The sequence below is a fragment of the Leucoraja erinacea genome, chromosome 20 (assembly GCF_028641065.1).
Source record: "Leucoraja erinacea ecotype New England chromosome 20, Leri_hhj_1, whole genome shotgun sequence".
NCBI classification, from domain to species: Eukaryota; Metazoa; Chordata; class Chondrichthyes; order Rajiformes; family Rajidae; genus Leucoraja; species Leucoraja erinaceus.
In genome coordinates, this window is record NC_073396.1 from 31,624,200 (window position 1) to 31,640,346 (window position 16,147).

General features: G+C 40.4%; 1 protein-coding gene across 2 annotated transcripts; it reads left to right on the forward strand.

The window, feature by feature from the left end:
* The first annotated feature begins 62 nt into the window (after window positions 1–62).
* On the forward strand, window positions 63–16,023 carry zgc:112496 (uncharacterized protein LOC541336 homolog). Of its 2 annotated transcripts, none has more exons than XM_055651797.1 (6): window positions 63–227; window positions 3,890–4,051; window positions 6,753–6,846; window positions 9,386–9,545; window positions 9,633–9,785; window positions 14,126–16,023. In XM_055651797.1, the coding sequence occupies exons 2-6, from the start codon at window positions 3,915–3,917 to the stop codon at window positions 14,299–14,301; spliced, it is 720 nt and encodes a 239-aa protein (XP_055507772.1). In that variant the 5' UTR covers window positions 63–227; window positions 3,890–3,914; the 3' UTR covers window positions 14,302–16,023. The 2 variants fall into 2 exon arrangements, with proteins under 2 accessions (XP_055507772.1, XP_055507773.1); XM_055651798.1 differs by lacking the exon at window positions 63–227 and adding an exon at window positions 3,637–3,754.
* Window positions 16,024–16,147: the final 124 nt, after the last annotated feature.

The window sequence follows — 16,147 nt, forward strand, 5'->3', positions numbered from 1 at the left end:
CCGTCTGACGTCATCTCTCCCTGCCCGTATCACCCGGCGCACACATGATGACGCCAGGGCCGCCGCCATCTTACTAAAGGAATCTTGAGGAACATCAATGATCAGCCTGGAGCGGGGTTTTGTAAACTCCATCTAATCCTTCTCCCCAGCGATGCTGCCTGGCCCGCTGAGTTATTCCAGAATTCTGTCTGTCTTCGGTGTACTAACCGCATCTCCTTCCTGCACAGGTAAATAAGTAGATGAGAGCATTGAGGGAAGAAAGTTAAATTGTATCGCCAGTGGAGAGACACGGGCAGACGGTGTTTCAGCTCGGCACCTTTCCTTCAGTCTTCACACATTTATTTCCTACACATCCCAAAGACGTGTAACTTTGTAGTAGGTCCACCCATTTCTCTCCTCCCCCTCCTGCTATTATTGTTATAATTGCACTATTATTGGGGGATTTTTATATATAGGGTGATTTCACGAAAGGTCACTGGAGCGTAGATCCGCACCCATGTGACCAAAAATTTAAAGTGGAGTACATGCGATACTTCCGGTACATGTTAGTGAATGGGAAAACACGCACTTTCACACCCGTTAAAAACATCGAAAACGGACAGTTTTTGAGCTGCAATTTACTGTGCCAGTCGGGGTGACCGTGAGGCACAGCTACCTAAATTTACAGTCCAAAAAAAAGATAGAAACTAAGGTAAATTCAAGAGGGAGCTGAAGGTGCTGAGTGATCAGCGGACATTTGTCGTGGAGATTTAAAGATCCAAAATATTGGGAATTATCGCGTTTGCTCACTGCATTTCATCAAAAGTAAGGCATTATTGACTTTTTTATCTTTATTCATTTGTTATATGAAAAGTTTTAAAAGTGAAAAATCCGTCAGTAAAATTGCAAAATCGCCCATGGTTCTCAGGTGGGTTTTAACATGCAAAATGAAAACGCTTCTGAAGCTACATTTACCATTTAAATAATCGTAAACTATCAATGCGTTTTGAAATACATTTTCCTCAGATGCAAGCTAAGGAATGGGATAATTGTCAGCTGTTAGTTGGACAAAATCAGGACATTTTATTATTTGCCAAAATATATTTCTCAATGTTTCTTGTTTAAAGCCTGCACATTCACCCAAACTACTTATTTATTTATTTATCATCTAATAACAGACAAGCCTGCAGCATGGAATGATGTCAACAATCCTGATTTTGGCAAATAATAAAATGTCCTAATTTTGTCCAACTAACAGCTGATTTTGGATCTTTAAATCTCCACGACAAATGTCCGCTGATCACTTCCGCTGGTTTTGCACCTTCAGCTCCCTCTTGAATTTACCTTAGTTTCTATCTTTTTTTTGGACTGTAAATTTAGGTAGCTGTGCCTCACGGTCACCCCGACTGGCACAGTAAATTGCAGCTCAAAAACTGTCCGTTTTCGATGTTTTTAACGGGTGTGAAAGTGCGTGTTTTCCCATTCACTAACATGTACCGGAAGTATCGCATGTACTCCACTTTAAATTTTTGGTCACGTGGGTGCGGATCTACGCTCCAGTGACCTTTCGTGAAATCACCCTATACCTGTGTGTGTGTGTTTATGTATACATAATTTGTATGTGTATATATATACGCACACTGAACTTTTTTCTCATTTATTATTTTGTTTACAATGTTCTATGTTTTTTTTGTATTCTGTAGTGCTGCTACAAGTAAGAATTTCATTGTTCATTCTGGGACATATGACAATAAAACAATCTTGACTCTATGTTCCTGACTAGTTTTATAATCTGCAACTCTTTCATTATTCTGTCTCAAACCTTCTCCCTTAAATTTGGCCATCAAATCCACCATCCAAATCATTAATATACAATGTAAAAAGTAGTGACCCCAGCACCGACCTCTGTCGAACACCACTAGTCACTGGTAGCCAACCAGGGAAAAAAAACCTTTATTCCCACACTTTGGCTTCTGCAGTTCAGCCAATCTTCTATCCATGCTTGTATCTTCCCTCTGATACCATTGGCTCTCATCTTGTTTAGGAGAATCACATGAGGCACCTTATCAAAGGTCTTCTGAAAATCCAGGTAAACAATGCCCACTGACGCTCATTTGTTTGTCCTGCTAGTTATTTCCTCAAAAAATTCCAACAGATTTGTCAGGCAAATTCTCCCCTTCACAAAACCATGCTGAATTTGGAGTATTTTATCATGTACTTCCAAGTACCCTGAAACCTCATCCTTAATAATGGAAACTTACCAACCACAGAAGTCAGCCTAATCGGCCTATAATTTTCTTTCTTTAGCCTCGCTCAGTTCTTAAAAGGTGGCGTTATATTCACAATTTTCCAGTCTTCTGGGACCATTTTGGACTAGAGATTTGTGAAACATAGAAATTAGGTGCAGGAGTAGGCCATTCGGCCCTTCGAGCCTGCACCGCCATTCAATATGATCATGGCTGATCATCCATGGTCACTACTAATGCCTTCACTACATCTACAGCTACCTCTTTTGTAAAACAGCAGTGTATACAGAGGTCATCTCTGGATAGGTGACCTAGCCACCTTCAAACCTTTCAGCTTCTCAAGCACCTTCTCTTTTGCAATAGCAACACCAATAGCTTCTGACTCTCTTGAAATTCTGACATGTTAGTGGTATCTTCCACTTTGGAGACTGATGCAAAAACAACGTACTTAATTCATCCGCCATTTCCTTATTCCCCATCATAAGTCTCCAGCGTCAGTTTACAACGGCCCAATGACCACTCTTGCCTCTCTTTATATATCTTAAGAAACTTTTGGTATCCTCTGTTTGTTGCCCAAGATTCCAGTATCTGCAGTCTGTCCTGTCTCCTACTGAAATATCCAAATTAAGTTAATTCTATGCTGGTACCTAACAAAAAGATGAGTTGAGATCGCTGCGGGTGATGGGATTTTTTTAGTTGTCGATCAGTCTTCGGTAAGACCATCGGGGCTTGGTCTTACCACAGGTTTTATTTTCATGTGCGCTAACACAAGATCTGGATATTCAGAAGCAGAACATGATTGAGAACCAGAAAATGCTCATCCAGAAGGTGATCGGAACATTGTCCGACCTCTTGCGTATTTTCATAATTTTCTCTTTTTATTTTGGGTTCCCAGTAGCAGGTTTTTTTTTTGTTGTTTTAAAATTGTTCTACTTCTTGATGAATAACAAGAAGATTTGTGTCTAGTTGGATGTGTAAGAAACAACGGAAGATGCTGGTTTAAACCGAAGATAGACAAAAAATGCTGGAGTAACTCTGCGGGTCAGGCAGCATCTCTGGAGAAAAGGAACAGGTGACATTTCGTGCGGACCGTCTGACGAAGGGTCGAGACCTGGAACGTTACCTATTCTTTTTTAATCTAGTTGGCGTTGTCCCCATCTGACAGATATACAGTGTTTTACATTTACATATGTTCTTTGTGGGTGGTGGAAAGGGAGTTCAGAGGTGTCTTTGCTACAGAATATCCAGCCTTTGGTCTGTTCTTACAATATTCTAAACCTGTTCTAAAAAGTATCTGATGGCTATTGACATCATATTCTGATAAACAACATTCTAATAGTGTCCAGATAATATGTTTGCTTTAAATGTTGACAGAGAATAAGTATCAGTGGATTCGACAGGGACAAGCCAAAGTTTATTTGATATTTCTTGAAACAAACAGTTTCAATTTAAATTCTCATCTGGAAGTCTGCATATCTGCAATGATTTGTATTGCATTGCTAGCCTGGACTTGTTCACCAGTTTTCCAGGTATATGAGCAGTTTGAAACTTAAACCAGACAGTTCTTTAAAAATTAAAGCGATCAGTGGGATACTAACACAGAAATGTTTTAAGTATGCTAATCAAATTTTGTATCACTTTTACAAATTAATGAAACTCCACAGGTTGAAGCTACTTTTGTTCAAAACCATGTCTGGGACTGATGGACTGTATAATTGTAAGGACCCTGCTGTATGGAGGTCTGTTCTTGCTGTGTACAAGGATGTGGTTGAAGCAAAGGCATCCAAAGGTGGGAAGGCAGGAAAACTCGCAGCACTGGATAAATGGTGAGCTATAGATCTTGAATAATGTATATAAAGCCGCAGTAGTGACATTATCTGCTAGCGGCTGATAGATGTCTTTGGATTATTCTGCGTTGCTCTGCTGTTCTTCTGTGGCAAGTGCATGTACCAGCCCTGCAAGTGAGACAGATCTATTTACATAAAAAGGGAATCTGTTCATTGAAACCTGTGACTTCTCACAGTCCTCATTTAAATTGTTGATTCACGTTTAATGCATACTTGGTTGTGATGGCAGAATGTGCCTTTTACATGAGATGCACCTTGCTGTATTGAGGGCTATAAATGTTTTTTTTAAATCAACGGAAACATTGATGTAATTTAACTCGCTGCGTTTATTACCGCTCATAAAAATAAATAAATAAGCTCTCCCGTGTATGTTGTGTAAAAATGTATGCAAGGGGATTACATTTGATGAGTGGATTTATTAAGCATGGAAAAATAGTAAAATTATTTGAGGTAATTGTTCACAAAGAAATTGTGAATCCAGACAATGAAGCAACAACATTGTATTGAAGGTGCGCGTTTCAGAATGGGGATGACACAACCTGCTGTCGGAGAGCTGTTCTTGGTGGCAAGAGAGTGCGGTTGATATTGCTCAGCCACTATGCCCACACAGGGAAGGGCAGAGTTTCACACAGGTGGGGTGAAACAAAGTAATGAGAGATTTGAAACTGATGTCAAGGTTTATTTTCTATGTCAAAATAAAACCATTACAGTATGACAGGATTATCAAAAAAAAAGTATTTATTGTTTGTCCATAAACTCCTTGAGTAGACTGTGATGTCAGCAATAATGCTCTTCAAAATACCCAACACCATCTATTTCTTAGGTAGACAAAAATGCTGGAGAAACTCAGCGGGTGAGGCACCATCTATGGAGTGAAGGAATAGGTGACGTTTCGGGTCGAGACTCTTGTCAGATGGACCCATCTACTTCTTGATCTCCTAATACCCAAGCATATTAGTATATCCACACTAATCTATCTTCCATGCCCTTTTCGGTGAATGCAAAGTATGCGTTTAGAATGTTATCTATATCTTCTGACTCCCAAGCATAAAATCTGTCCTTTATCCTTGAGTGGTCCTACTTTCTCCCTTGTTACCCTTTTGTTAATGCATTTATAAAATGTCTTCGGCATTTAATCTTTAATCCTACTTTGTAATGACATTTCATGCCCCTTCTAATTCCCCGCTTGAGTTCTTTCTTGCTTTATCTATATTCCTCAAAGGCCCCATCTGATTTAATCTTCCAAAACCTTGCATATGCTTTTCCTATTTGACCACTTTTACAATCTCTCTCATCCAAGGTTCCTTTACGTTGCCATCCTTTTCCATCCCCCTCACTGGAACATGAACTCCGATCAGCTGCTCTTTTAAACAACTCCCTCGTGTCAGATGTGGACTTGCTCAATTACAGCTGCTCCCAATTTGCTCTCCCTCGCTCCTGCCTAATAATGTTATCATTTGCTCTTCCTCAATTTAGTACTTTCTGCCAAGGTCCTGATGTATCCTTGTTCATAATTAACTTAAAATCTAAGGTGTGATTATTGTTCCCCCCTGTGCCCTTGCAACGAAACACCTGGCCAAGTTTGTTTCTCAATATGGTCCCTCCCAGTTGGTTTATACTAATTTGGAAGTACCTACATGATTTCCCCCCCCCTCCTCACCAAGTCAGGAAGTTACTGTCAATATCGGGGAAGTTGAAATCACTTGCTATGACCACCTTGTTGTTTTAGTGTCTTTCCTTAATCTGTCTGCATATTTATCCATCTGCCTCTGGCTTTTGAGAAGTCTCTTCTATACTCCCATCGGAGTGATTGCACTTTTCTTTCAGCTCTACCTGTATTGTCTTAATGGATGAACCCTCCAGCATGTTTTTTTCTGAGTGCAGATGTGACATTCCTCCTGATTAGCAATGCAACCCGGAAAGCCTTTGATAATATCCCACGCAGGAAATTAGTGGGCAAAATTAGAGCTCATGGAATTGGGGTGTAGGGTATTGACATGGATAGAAAATTAGTTGGCAGACAGGAATCAAAAAGTAGGGATTAATGTGTCCCTTTCAGAATGGCAGGGAGTGACTAGTAGGGTGCTACAAGGCTTGGTGCTGGGGCCGCAGCTATTTACAACATATATTAATGATTGAGATAAAGGAATTCAAAGTAACATTAGCAAATTTGCAGATAACACAAAGTTGTGTGGCAGTGTGAACTGCGAAGAGAATGCTATGAGGATGCAGGGTGACTTACATAGGTTGTACAATACCCAAGGTATGCAAATAGTCGCTACATAAAGGGCACTTACAAAGTTACAAAGTATCTGTGCCAGTCCCCCATTGTTCGTTGCCCCCCCCCCCCCCCCCCCCCCCCCTCCCTCACATCGTGCACCCCCCCCCCCCCCCATCGTGCACCCCCCCCTCCTCTATTGTTCTTCCCCCTCCCCTCTCACGGCAGTCCCCCCATGTTGGGTCCTCCATTGTTCTTCTTTCCCCCCACGCCAGGTCCCAGCTTGCCCCCTACTTTATAATTAAGTACAACAGGAGCATGTGCATCAATCTCAATGGATGTGCAGTGTGCCAGCTTAATGTATGCAAGAATGGTGTGGCTAAAAGTGGAGAAAGGAAAAAGTGAATGTTCTTGCTCTTGGATACATTTGTGGGCAATCTGAAATGTAATGTTCTAATTCAGGTACCAAGAAGAGTTACTGGAGACTGTCTGCAGTCGCACAGAGAAATTTCTCACTCATGCCGAGCTGGTTCAGTTGATGGAATGGAAGCTGACAGTAAGTTAGCTGACTGGGGTTGGGCTAAATGTAATGGAAATTGAGATTATTTCTGCATGTCTGCATGACATTCAAGAATGGGAACACATTTTTTTTTAAGTCTCCTCTATTGTGCCTGGTAGAAAGATAAGCTTTGGTTCCTGGAATGAAATCCACTTTCTCTATGCAGGCAGATACACATTTGTATCTGTGGCTTAATCAGATGCTGGATCTTTGGAGCTTTATTTTGATGCTCAAATCCTGGAAGCGTACACTTTCGCTCAACCTCCTTGGATACAGTAAATTGAGTCGGCGGAGTGCATCCTGCTTTTAGTTGTCATTAATCAATTTTTATGCAAAGTAATCAAACAATCTCCAAGCATAAAAAAAATCAATACTCAACCAAATGAAGGATAAAAAAAATAATTAAAACACGTCTAAGGCAAGTCAAGGCACATCACATTGTTTAATGCTTCATTTATCTTTCTTGAGTTACCACTGCCAGGAACTGATCCAGCTCGCATTTAAAAGTTTGCCCAAAATCAGAAATTTGTTCCATAGTGTATTATTGCCTGGGTAACTAAAACTTTCTCTCTTTATTTCCTTGGATGCATTCTAATCTTCTCCACTCTATCAATAGGTGCACATAGTAATTCATAAGGTCACAAGTGATAGAATTAGGCCATTCAGCCCATTTACCCTGCCAGTCAATCATGGCTGATTTATCTCTCCTTCCCCCATTCCCCCGCCTTCTCCCCTTAACCACTGACACCTATTTTGTTTATCATTATTACGTTAGTCTTGTGTCCCCTCCCTAGAGCTTTTTCCAAAACCTCTAAGTTGTCTAATGTGATGGAGCACCAAAAATTGTGTCTAACCAACGCCTTCAGCAATGTAAATATACCTCCCTATATTATTAAGTTATTACAACTTAATACTGAATGTTTCTTGCCATCGATTATGAAGCATTGGAAATTTATGCACGATAAGAAAGAACTGAAATATTTAGTTTACAGATACGGCATTGGAGCATGCCCTTCAGCCCATCGAGTGTTTTCATGCTGTATCGCTAACCTAAATTATTCTAGTTTAAAAAAAAAAAAAAAAGTGATTCAAACTAATTTTGGTTATAAACTACTTGCCCGTTTTTGTCCTATTTGTTGCATTGAAATCTGCTTGCAGATCTTCAATCTCGTATGTTATTTTTTTTTAAAAGATATTATTACGTTTTGGCGAGACGAGCCAGTTGAGTTGAGTAAAATTCTTTATTTTAAACAATAACAAAGCGATTAACTCAACCACGTTTTAGATCAGTTAAAAATACGAAGCTCCGTCTAAAGGGCCTGTCCCACTTTCCCGAGTTATTCACGAATTCTGCTGAGTTATTCACGCATTCTCCCGAGTTTACAAACTCGCAGAATGTTCGTAGGAGTCCGTGGATATATTGTAGCGGCTCATTATGCCAGCCATATGTACTTGGGGCTTTTATTTTTACTCGTGGACATTTTTCATCATGCTGAAAAACGTCCTGACTTACCTGATGCCCCAAGTACCTACGGCTGGCATAACGAGCCGCTACGATATGTCCACGGACTCCTACGGACTTGTTACGAACCTTCTGCAAGTTTGATAACTCGGGAGAATTTGTGAATAACTCGGGGAAAGTGGGACAGGCCCTTTACAAGGTGGAGCTTGAATGGAGACTATACAAAAACACCCCCGTGATCACGTGACCACGCCAGTCAATAGCGAGGGTTCGTGATGCCCCAAACCACCACTAGGTGTTGCTGCAACATTCAGTTGTCATACCATTGCTATTAGATTTGTCATTCTAATTAAAATAACATTTCATTGACAGCTGAGGAATAAAGCCAGTCTATCCAAAATGGATAAGGATAAATTCCTCAGTGGATGTAGTGTATTTGGACTTTAGAAAACTTTCGATAAGGTCTTGTTTAAGAGATTAGTGTACAAAATTAAAATGAAAACCATCATGGGATATTGGGGTGGTTTTGGTAAGCTGCTGACATGGTTAGAGAACTGGTTACGGGTAATGTAAGAGGAAGCCTTTTAAGACTCGAATGAGGAGAAATATCGTCTGCACAATTATGAATCTGTAGCATTCTCTGTGACAGAAAAGGAAGTAAAATAAAGAAACATATTTAAGAAAGAATTGGATATTGTTCTTGCAGCTAGAGGAATGAAGGGACATGGAGAGAAAGCTTGAACACTAAAATTGATGATCTGCCATGATTATATTTAATAGAGGAGTGGGCTCAAAGGATCAAATAGCTTGTTTTTAAAAAATATGTTTCTTTCCCAAGTGTGTGGTTTTGAGATGACACACTTGGTATTGACCCCAACGTTGAGTTTATCGATGGAAAAAATATTGATAAATGTAGCTTAATTGATATGCATGCCAGGACCTTTTTGTCCACAATAAGGCACTAGTAGTCATTACTGGTGGGTTTAAAGATCTTCAAAGCTTTAATATTCTAGTGGGGTCAAATTAAATTACTTCTAATTTGACTTGTCTTTTCCTGTCCCAAACTTCTGATAGAGAGGTAAATTCCGCCCAATGCTGCAGAAGATGGTCACAGGTAATTCCGAGGACAGTGTGGAGTCATGTACCCGTAAAGCTTTCAAGTTGCTACCCGATGTGACTGCTGCAATCCAGGAACTCACCAAGCTAAAAGCTGTGGGGCCAGCCACAGCATCAGGTATGAGAGGCAGTACTTGGGCCAAATTATTTTGCTTGTTTGCGTGGCTCATCTGTATTCTAATGGAAGGTGTTCTCTTGTGTTCAGCTGTGTTGGTGACAGGTGCTCCTCAGGATGCTGCTTTCATGGCAGATGAAGCAGTGGAGTCAATCCCAGGCCTGGTTCCGATTAAATACACACTTAAACATTACATCCTATACCTGGACAAGGTGAGGGAGTGTGCAGAACAACTCAGCACAAGTAAGTTTGCTCCACACGTACCCAGATGTGCACTATTTTTGTGTCAAACAATATCCTATTGGAATAATGTGTAGGAAGGAACTGCAGATGCTGGTTTACACTGAAGGTAGACACAAAATGGTGCAGTAACTCGGCGGGGCAGGCGGCATCTCTGAAGAGAAGGAATGGGTGACGTTTTGGGTCGAGACCCTCCTTCAGACTGAGAGTCGGGGAAGACGGAGACATAGAGATATGCAAGGGTGAGATGTAAAAATAGATCAATGGGGATAAGGAAATGTAGAATGGTACATTGTTAGCTGTGGGGCAACGAGGCATACAATCAGTAAAATTTAATCAGGAGGACAGTGAACCTAGTGGAGAACTAGAATGGGGAAGGGATGGAGAGAGAAGGAATGCAAGGGTTGCTTGAAGTTCGAGAAATCAAGATTCATACCGCTGGGTTGTAAACTGCCCATGCAAAATATATGGGATTGTTCCTCCAATTTGCATTGGGCCTCACTATGACAGTGGAGTAGGCCCAGGACAGAAAGGTCAGTATGAGAATGGGAGGAGAGTTTGTGGAAGTCGCAAAAGCTATTGAATGTGTTCAATTCATCAGTACAATTCCCTATCTTGGAACTCCGAAGAAAGCAGAGTCAAGGGATATGGGGCGAAGGCAGGAACAAGGTACTGATTGTGGATGATCAGCCATGATCACATTGAATGGCCTACACCTGCTCCTATTGTCCATGCGGTTTTAGACGACTATAGCTAGTATCGACCATTTAACATACTGTATTTCCATTATACCTCCACTACACACAGACTTGCCATTAACACATTTGTTGTCACTACCTTTGAACTCCGCTGCGTACAAAGTTTAGAGGACGCCAGCTAATATCAATTGTCAATATATGCATTGTCCTTACCTTGACACACGCAGCACTCAGAAGCCACCAAGCTGGTATCTGCTCTTAAACACATTTACTTCCTTATCTGTGTACCCTGTTAAGCTAAGACTCAAAAATCACGATCCAGTGTCAAATTATTAACATATTAAGTATGCTTACCTTTGTACCTGGTTGCATTCGGCAGCGAGAAGTTGCGGCTTTTGTACAATGTAAGAGGAAAGCACCATTCCTGTAATCAATAATCAATCTACCTCACATCTGTACTTCCTCAGTTGTTATCTTTATTGATGTATACAGTGCTCTCCGTAATGTTTGGGACAAAGACCTATCATTTATTTATTTGCCTCTGTACTCCACAATTTGAGATTTGTAATAGAAAAAAAAATCACATGTGGTTAAAGTGCATATTGTCAGATTTAAATAAAGGCCATTTTTATACTTTTGGTTTTACCATGTAGAAATTACGGCAGTGTTTATATATATCTCCCCCCCCCCCCCCCCCCCCCCCATTTCAGGGCACCATAATGTTTGGGACACAGCAATGTCATGTAAATGAAATTAGTCATGTTTAGTATTTTATTGTATATCCTTTACATGCAATGACTGCTTGAAGTCTGCGATTCATGGACATCACCAGTTGCTGGGTGTCTTCTCTGGTGATGTTCTGCCAGGCCTGTGTTGTAGCCATCTTTAGCTAATGCTTGTTTTGGGGGCTAGTCCCCATTAGTTTTCTCTTCAGCATATAAGAGGCTCAATTGGGTTCAGATAGGGTGATTGACTTGGCCACTCAAGAATTGACCAGTTTTTAGCTTTGAAAAACTCCTTTGTTGCTTTAGCAGTATGTTTGGGATCATTGTCTTGCTGTAGAATGAACCGCCGGCCAATGAGCTTTGAGGCATTTGTTTGAACTTGAGCAACTTGAGGGTTGTGTCTTATTGTATAATTTCAGAATTCATTAATCAGTGAGCCAGTACCTTCAGCAGCCATACATGCCCAGGTTTGCATCTTGCAGTGTAGCCTCTGTATTTCTGTTCATGAAGTCTTCTGTGGACAGTGGTCATTGACAAATCCACACCTGACTCCTGAAGAGTATTTCTGATCTGTTGGACAGGTGTTTGGGGATTTTTCTTTATTATAGAGAGAATTCTTCTGTCATCAGCAGTGGAGGCCTTCCTTGGCCTGCCAGTCCCTTTGCGATTAGCAAGTTCACCTTTCGCTCTCTTTCGTCTTAATGATGTTCCAAACAGTTGATTTTGGTAAGTCTAAGGTTTGGCTAATGTTTCTATCAGTTTTATTCTTGTTTCTCACTCATAATGGCTTCTTTGACTTTCATTGGCACAACTTTGGTCCTCGTGTTGATAAGCACAATAAAAGTTTCCAAGGGTGACGGAAAGACTGGAGGAAAGACTAGGTGCTGAGAGCTCTCTTTTACCTGCATTAGGGAGGCAATTAAACACACCTGAGCAATTACAAATGCCTGTGAAGCCATGTGTCCCAAACATTATGGTGCCCTGAAATGGGGGGGGACTATGTATAAACACAACAGTAATTTCTACATGGTGAAACCAAAATGTATAAAAATGGCCTTTAATAAAAGCTGACAATGTGCACTTTAACCACATGCGATTTAAAAAATATATATTACAAATCTGAAATTGTGGAGTACAGAGGCAAATAAATAAATTATGGGTCTTTGTCCCAAACATTATGGAGGGCACTGTAAATGTCCTGCTACACTGAGTTAACTTTGAAGTTGTGATCACAGTCTTTGACTGAGACTTCTCCCCTTGTGTGAATGAAACTCACTGCTGATGGTTAATCATAAAGAGTCCTTGATTCTTAATATAGGGTTGACTTTGTCAAGTTAAATTGTTTAGCAACCGGGAGATCACGTAGATCTAGACAGATTGAGCGGAAGTGTTCTGCGAAACGATCACTGAACCTGTGCTTGGTTTCGGAGATACGAGTCCACACGTGGTACAGCGGATACAGTAGATGAGGTTGGAGGAGATGCGAGTGAACCTCTGCCTCGCCTGAAAGGTGTTGGGGCCCTTGGACGGAGTCAAGAGAGGATGTTTTGGGACCGATTTCCTCACCTTTCATCCCATCAGCCATCGCATACAACACATAATCCTGTAACATTTACGCCACCTCCCACCACTAGCCACATCGTCCCATTTCCACCGCTTCCTGCAGAGACCGTTTCCTCCGCAACTCCCTGTTTAACTTGTCCCTTCCCACCCAGTACTATCCCTGCAACAATGCAGGTTTGATTTGTATAAGTTTATTGACATGTATACCAAGCTACATTGAAATTTCTTGTTCATATGAAGCTCTCAGAGTAAGTGCTCTACATAAAGCAATGATAAATGCAACAATGGCAAAGCAGCAAAATGGTGCAAAGTTGTAATGCAATCTGAAGTAGTGCACAAAGATTAAAGTTCAATAACAGAATAAAAGAATGAATTAAGAGTGCATGACAGCACATCCGGGAAGCAGATGTGAAAATGGTGATTAGTTTGGGCATCTAATTGGGGGAAAGAAGTTATTCTTAAGTCTCTACATGAACTTTAAAGCTCCTGTATCTTCCAGAAGGGAGAAAGGGGGATTTCCCAGGTGGACAGCATCCTTGACAATGCTTCCTGTCTTTCTGATGCAATGCATTGTGAAGTTCGACTGGATGGAAAAAATTGATGAGCTTCTGACGGACTGGCCTTCTCCGCCACTCTGCAGTTTCAGGCAGTCAAGAGCGGAGCAGAGCAGTTGCCGGACCAAACTGAGATGCATCCTGTTAGAATATGTTTTGGAGAACATCTACAGAAGTTCAAGAGAACCTCATGGAAGTGTCACATCTTCTCGGATGCCTAAGAAAGTACATACCCTGATTCACGCTCTTGATCACTTGGTCGGTATGAAGGAACCAGGTTAGGTTGCTGGTGATATGGATACCAATGCACTTGAAATTGTCAGCTGCTATGTTGATGAGGACAGGGTTTGTTCAACTCCTTGCGTCCTTCGTCAAAACCCAAACTTTGGCCCTTGCTGATGTTGGGCTAAGTTGGCTTGACACCATGATATAAGATTCTCAATCTTTTTCCTCTACTTCATCACATGTTCGTTTCCTTCCTTTTGGTATTAAGACCACTACTGTTACTAATGTACATTATTAACTTGAATCTAGGAGGTGGTGTATAGAATATAGAAATTATATGCAATAAGGGAGGTGGGATCTAATAAAATGTTCTGTAAAGGGTTTGTTTTGAATGTGCTATCAGTGTTTTGATGAGATCTAGTGAATCTTGGAATTCATCTCTTGGTGCATGGTCTTAAGTCTTGTATTGAGTCATGTTAATGGCAATTATGCAGTCTCACAGTGCCCGTCAGTGTGATGATGTGAGTTGATTCTATTTTGGTGCTGCCATTATGTAACAATCCACTCGTCTTTCACAGGTGACTTAGTGAATGACTGGACTCCTCACAAAGTAGAACAGTGCCTTTGGGCCTGGGCTGTGGCCCAAAAAGTCAAGCCCTCATTGATAAAGAATATTATTACCTCTCAAAACAAACCATCAAATGAAGAAAAAGGCACAGAAGGTAGACCCAGGAAAAGACAGAAAGTGCAATGATAATCAAAGTCATCCTTTATCTATCGAGCCACAGCTATGAGTAAGAAAAATTAATATCTGTTTTTTGCAATCCCCGAACAGTGCAACCATTAATGAAATCTGAAACAATTCAGTGAAACCAAATGCTAAGGCATGATATTGGGCTGGTGGGAAGAGGCAGGAATGCTATATCGTTCCATGGTTTCATTTTGTATTCACCGATGCTTCTAGTTGATGGATGATGCAAACTTGGACGAGAAAAATATAACAATTGCGTATTAATGAGATGTTTGGAGGTTTTCAAAATCTGAACTGGAAGGTGTAGACAATGTGATTATCAGGAAATCCCAATGTCTCTGCATCTCAGCCCTCATTACTACACTGTCATTATCTGCGGATATAACCATTTGCAGACCTAAACATTCACAAAGCCAGCCATGCATTCTGGAGAATGTGCGGCCAGAATTATGATTGAGGACATGTGGTCAGAAACTTAAGTAGGTTTGCAGCCAAGATTTGTAGTGTGGACTGATGTTTAGAGTGCGTGTGTTTCCGCTTGCGAAACTCAATGTGTTTTGTTTCCCATGCTCACTTTAAACTCGTAGAGATTCAATGTCCCACACTCTATTAACTCTCCTAATTTACAAGAACATTTATTATATTTGTGTATCATGTAAAATGAAATAATATTGCTGGGAAATATGAGTATTGACCAATGGTCCATATAATCTGTCAGTTCAGCCCGATCAGAGTTGTGCTGTAAATGAAAAGTTTAAAGCTCAAGTTGGAATGTAGGTTGTCATGAAGATCATTAACACAGTTTAATAACAAATCATTTTTCTTTTTTTTCTTTATTTGCTGAACCCAGCAGAGGGTTCTTGTAAGTCGAGCAAACATTCTGTATTATGAGACTGGTCAGTTGTGAAAGCTAATCGCCCATGGAAAGGTCTTCATAACGGCTCTGTCATGGGGGATTCTACCAATCAGTTGTTGTGATTTGTGACTGGAGTCCAACCAAACTCGGACCGCTGATATCCCCCTATGCCTTTGGATTTGTGCTCATTTGTTTTGCACAAGAAAAATTGGTTTTCTACTGCTTTAGTAAAATCGGGAATCTGAAGGATGCGATTTTTTTTTTTTTTTTTTTTTTTTTTTAAAACTTCAACCACATGCTTCCTTTAAATTAACTGTTTATTCCAAATGAGAAGATTGTATATGTTGGGAACAGACTATTGAGATATTCCCTGGGAATTCTCCTGCATGATTGTGTTGTATTTCTGGGATACCCCTGGATCTTCGAGTTCCAAAAGGCAGGCATGAAAATGATTTTGAAACTAGTTTTGGCCCATATTTTCAATTAACGCGTTTGTTATTTTCTTCAAATTCATGACCTGCTAATTCCTATTCTACATATTTACTTTGTTCTGTTTTATAGCTAGTAACATTTTTCCTTTTATTGCTTGCTCGGTGCACTTTCCTTTTTGCGCCATCTGTTCATTGATTAGAATTGCTGATTGATTTTGCACCATGTTTGTGTGCACATGACATCTTCAGTACAACCAATGTAACTCTGCAGTGGAGCTCTACATTGTAAATGCCATACTTCATTTTGACTTTGTATTGTCAATTCTCCCATAATAGTATTCTGCTTTGAGCTTTCTTTTAAAACAAAAAGTTCATCTCACTCATTTTGCAGTATTTATTTTCCCTTCTAATAAAATTCTACTAATTGAATGTAAAGAATGTGTACTGTTTTTATTTATAACTACCACTCAAGTTAAGTGAACACCAACTTTATTCAGTTCATTGTATGTGAGACTTGGGAGTCGTCCAAAGTAAACCTTGTATGGAGGGGTTAGCTGTGATG